This window comes from Hemibagrus wyckioides, linkage group LG16 (assembly GCF_019097595.1).
Source record: "Hemibagrus wyckioides isolate EC202008001 linkage group LG16, SWU_Hwy_1.0, whole genome shotgun sequence".
NCBI classification, from domain to species: Eukaryota; Metazoa; Chordata; class Actinopteri; order Siluriformes; family Bagridae; genus Hemibagrus; species Hemibagrus wyckioides.
The window spans coordinates 7094486-7100075 of record NC_080725.1 but is presented as its reverse complement, the minus strand read 5'-3'; the positions used below and the strand labels follow the sequence as shown (position 1 = coordinate 7100075).

At 37.9% G+C, this 5590-nt stretch overlaps 1 protein-coding gene across 1 annotated transcript; it reads left to right on the top strand.

The window, feature by feature from the left end:
• Positions 1-394: 394 nt before the first annotated feature.
• On the top strand, positions 395-3289 carry LOC131367121 (protein kinase C epsilon type-like). The gene is given in 3 exon segments (XM_058412367.1): positions 395-450; positions 2126-2804; positions 2837-3289. Coding segments are annotated over 3 exon segments (1188 nt in total).
• The last annotated feature ends 2301 nt before the right edge of the window (positions 3290-5590 follow it).

The following is a 5590-nucleotide window of genomic DNA, read 5'->3' as shown; positions in this document are numbered from 1 at the left end:
ATCTGACTGGAGTTTATATACACTGTTGACTGGGAAAGGGGAAACAACAGGAGTCCAGCCAGTCCAGCCACTCCTTAAGATCCATACAACATGGCATTCAGAAGTGTTTTGGGTGATGTGATGAAGGACCCACAGTGCATTGCCGCCTCCGTCCTCCTGCTGAAGTTCAGTACAGGCTGGACAAAAGATGAGAGCATCTTAAAAGCAGGTAATAAATCTTCATTAATTCAGAATCCTGGCTTCTTTGGCTATTATTTAAATAGGTTAGCCTTGATGGTTTGTTGAGAATGGAAACTTTAAAATCACACAGATATACATCAGAAAATGCCAACAACAGAGAAATGATTCTCCTAGAAACAAGACTTGCTCTGATGAGGATTACTTCTTTGCATCCATGATAAAGACAGGAAACTCAAAGGTTAGAGAGCTTGACATGCCCGTCAACAGGAGGTATGGATCTCTTGCACTCTTTTCCTCAACTAAAGATATTGTCACTGAGACTCAACACAAGTCTCCCAGTGTCTGCAGCTTGTGAAAGACTCTTTAGTCATGCAGGCGTTCTCTTCACTGCCAAAAGATCACGACTCGAGTGCAGAAATCTGGAGAGCAAACTGTTTCTGAAGCTCAAAAGTTACCTCACTGAGTGAATTTACAAGTTACTTAGTTCATAGCTTTTTAAAACACTTTCATGGAGAGTGTTGTGTACAATTACAGACAAAAATAACAAAGAAATATAATGAAAAGGTTTTGAAGGTATAGATTTTTTTTATTTTTTAGAATATGATTTTAATGATTTATGATTGTCTGACCTTCCAACTGTGTGTTAGATTTACAGCTGTAAGTTTAATTTCACTTTGTTATGGAAACTGAAAGCATGTATAAATGCACACTGCACTGAGCTTGTGCTTTGAGGATCCACTAACACATTTATTTTGACATTTGCCTGGTTAATGTCATTTTATTAATAACAAATGAAAAGCAGTTTCTGAAAAACTCAAACCGGTCCATCTGACACCAACAACTATGTCATAGTTACAGAGATAACACTTTTTCCACCATTCATCATTATAAATTTGTTAGTGAGTGTAAATGCATAGCAAGTTTAGAGAGCCTAAATGTCACAATGATGCATTTACATGAGAAGAGAAAGCACTCCTTTACATACTGGTGGAGTATGTTGCATTTGCAGTGTGAAACATGCATGAATTAAAGTCATTTACTGACCTGGATGCAGGAAGCAGATTTGTGCTGCATGCTGGGTGCAATGGGGATCATTTCTAGAGGCACATTATGACCCCAGACTTTTGCTGTAAGACTCATTTTATCCTGATTTGTTGTGATATAGCCCCTTCTCATTTGATTTGCTTATAAGCATGACAAAAATCACAATAAATCAGCAGTTTCTTTATAATATTTCAATGTGTGTGAACATTTTTGTAACATGCAGGTAAATGTAAAGGAAAGTGAAAAGACAGAAACCTATTTCTGGTGTTTATTCAATACAAACACATCATTCATTTCTAAATTATTATATTTGTGTATATTTGGGGAAATAAGATTAAAAAAAATCATTAACAAACACTGAAATCTAGCAATGATTGTGGGAGGCAGGATCATTTTAGTTGCATGAACCTTTACATGCTGCTGGTTGATAAAGCAACAATTTCACTACATTTGTTTGAGCAACCTGTTTAAAAACAATTTTATTTGAAATTTTTATTTGTAAAGTATCATTAATAATTTCCTTAATTAATTAAAAAAAAATCTTGTTAAAACTTGTGCTTTTGTTTTGTGATTATGTGAACAAACTTATCTTTGTTGTATTTTTGTTGTCCTGAACAGAATCAGAAAAACAAAATGAAGCGAGGAGTAGCTGAGGAAGTACAGGGCATCACTCTTAAGGGAACATTGTACCAAAAGGTGGTCCCAGTTCATGGGATTTGCTGTAGCTTTAGATAATTTAAACTCATTTCTCAACAATGTGAGCTCATATTGTCATCACACCCTGTTTGTGCATTCCATGTGCATGTGTACATCTGAGTGTGGAAGTGTTAGATCAAAACCTAAATAATGTTTAATAATGTATAAAAGTGCTAATTCTGCTGTGGTTATTTCTCTGTTATAGGATACAGATATTAGAAAAGATCAGTGAAGATGCAGAACCTCAGCCTCTGGAAGAAGCAGAAAAGGCTTCATCCCTGAATGAGTATAGTTCAGAGGAGAGCAGAGAGGATGAGGAGCTACAGCCTGAGAGAAAGAGCCTGAAGGACTTCAACTTCCTCAGCATACTTGGAAAGGGTACGTTCGGGAAGGTGATTTTGTCTGAGCTCAAAGGCACTGATGAGGTCTATGCGTTGAAGGTTATGAAGTAGGAAACGATTTGGGAACAGGAAGCCATCAGCTGCACTCTTATGGAGATGCGGATCTTGGCTCTGGCCAGTGAACACCCCTACCTGACCCACCTCTACTGCAGCTTCCAGACCAGCGAGGCATTGTGCTTCGCAATGGAATTTGTGAGTGGACGGGATCTTGCATTTCACATCTCCCACTCATGTGGATTTGATGAACCCCGCACCAGATTTTATGCTGCTGAGGTCGCCTGTGCCCTCATGTTCCTCCACTGCAACGGGATTATTCACAGAGATCTCAAACCCAGAAACATCCTCCTAGATGCCGATGGCCACTGCAAGCTTGCTGACTCTGGCATGTGCGCAGAGGGCATACTAGATGGCAAGACTACCAACACGTTTTGTGGCACATTCGACTACGTAGCACCAGAGATAATACAGTATTGTGAATACAATATTGTGTTGTGTTGATAATACAGTATTGTGACACATCAGTTGATTAGTGGGCTCTAGGTGTGATCATGTACGAAATGATGACAGGCTACAACCCGTTTCATGATGACAATGAGGAGAAGATGTTCGAGTCCATCGTCAATGCTGAACCGCATTATCCATCAAACCTCACCAATAAGGCGGTCAGCATCCTCAAAGCGCTTGTGATGAAGAAGCCCATGGATCGTCTCGGCTGTGTGGGGTCCCAGGGCAAGGAGAAAGCCATAAAATGTCATCCTGTCTTCAAGAAGATCAACTGGTCACAGCTGGAAAAGAGGAAGATCACCCCTCTATTTCAACCACAGATAACATCGAAGGGGGACGTCAATAACTTTGAAGGCAGTTTCTCCTGTGAGGAGCCCAAGCTTTCTCGTGGGAAACACTCCTTCTTCATCCAATCCATCCAAGAGGAGTTTAATGGCTTCTCCTTCATTAACACCAAATATTAAGTGTGTTAATCTAATATTAATTTATCATTTTGATGTTTAATTCTTACTGTGTTAATAAACAAACGTTTTTCCACATGGAAGACTTATCAATTGTTTTGCGTACAAATTTACACGTGAAGAAAAGAGCAAATCAAACATGTTCAACCATAAAAAGTGTTATAAAAATTTCTTTATATAACAAAAAGTCTTGTAAACTTCAATACTCTGTCTGGAGTATAATATATATAATATAAACAGATGAGAGCAACTGTGTAGTGTACTGATAAGAAACTGGTAAAGAAGGTAATAAACCATGTGACTCGCTTTATCATTTTGAGTTGAAAGATATAATTTGATATAATAATAATAATAATAATAAAGACTAAAATAAATCACAGACATCTATAATATGCGCTGCAAAGCCAACAGCATTGTGGGTGACCCCACACACCCCCTCACACACACTCCTCACCCTCCTGCCCTCCACAAAAAGGTACAGAAGCATTTCAACCTTTCAACTAGACTGTGTAACAGTTTCTTTCCTCCAGCCATCAGCCTGCTCAACACCCAGAAATGAACTGTACTGAACTGACACAAACACACACTCATATTCAATATACATCTTTGTTTACAGCACCACCTTTTTCCAGTGCTGCCAAAACGGTTTATGTTCACTGTACATTACACTTTAATGCTGTTTAAATGCTGTTTTTGCACATCACACTTTGCAATCATATGTGTACATGTTATTTTATTTCTTACACTCTTTACACTAGGTTGCACACTATATACTTCATGTGGCTAGATTAGCTTAGTTTTTAGTCCTAATCTCTGTGTTGTTTTATGCAGTTTTGTGTGTCATGTAGCACCAGGATCCTGGAGGAACGTTGTTTCATTTCACTATGTACTGCGTCTGCAATATATGCATGAAATGACAATAATAGCTTCTTGACTTAATACCTGATGTTACACTGACCTCAGGTAAATTATTATGCAAATTATGCAGGATAAAATAAATCACAAGGAAGAAAAATTAAATAAGTAACTCTGCAGTATAGCGTTCATTTCTGTATGTCTGTGTACAACAGAGCTTTGAGCATCATAACTGCATAAGCTTTAGGACATAATTGTCTAGATCCACATAAAAGGACATAAATACAGAAACATGTTAAACACTACAAAAGTGTAGGTCAAATGTCACTAGTTTTCATTCCACATATCAACAGAACTGCTTTACAATGTTGTCAAGGCCATTATATTGCTTTATTTTATTTAAAGAGAACAAGAAAATACAAGTTACATCAGCGATCACCAACTTGCTACAGGATACTAAAAATAGATACTAAAATTTAGTATAAAATAAAATTAAAAAAACAACAACACCAAAATCAAAAAACTTTACCTGTCTCTCACTAAAACGAGCTGGCCAGCTCACTTTAATTTCAGATACTGGAGTCTTCAACTATCTCGTCTCCTGAGAGAATATGTGTTGCTCCAGGTTGCATCCACAAAACTCATGTCTGTACTTCTCTTTTTCCTTTCCTAAGCCATTGATTGTCTTTCATCTTCCAGTGTTTTCTGGTCTTTTCCTGTGAGCAGATCTGAGAAAAAGTGTTTAGGCTAGTTTTACTTTTCTCACTGTAAGTACCTCATAACCTGCATCCCTTAATTTTGATCTGTAGTTTCCCATCTTCCATTTCAAGTCAAGTCAAGTCAAGATTCAAGAAGCTTTTATTGTCATTTCAACCACATATAGCTGACGCCGTACATAGTGAAATAAGTGAAAACAACATATAAGTAAAAACAGAGCTAGGACTGAAGTTTGTCCTAGCTACATAAAGTGCAACGTGTGCAACAGGTGGAAACAGTGCAAAGACAACAGCAGAAACAGGGAGTACAGAAAAACAACACAGGACACATAGCGCGGAAAAATATGCGCAATGAAACAAAATGGAATGTGATTGTGCAAACTTGAGAAACTGTAAAAAACAGGTATCTAATTACATATATGTTTGTAAACATGTATATAGCAGCTTGACAATGTGGATTGTGCAAAAAAAATAAAAAATTCAGTAGCGGCGGTTGAAGTAGTGCAAATAAGAAGTAAATATTATATTGTGAGTTTGTTCACACAGGTGAGTGTGTGTGTGTGTGTGTAAGAGAAAGAGACAGTTGGTATAGTTTTAGTTTTGGGTGTTGAGGAGCCTGATGGCTGGAGGGAAGAAACTGTTACACAGTCTGGGTGTGAGGGCCCGAATGCTTCAGTACCTCTTTCCAGAGGGCAAGAGGGTCAAAAGTGTGTGTGAGGGGTGTGTGGGGTCA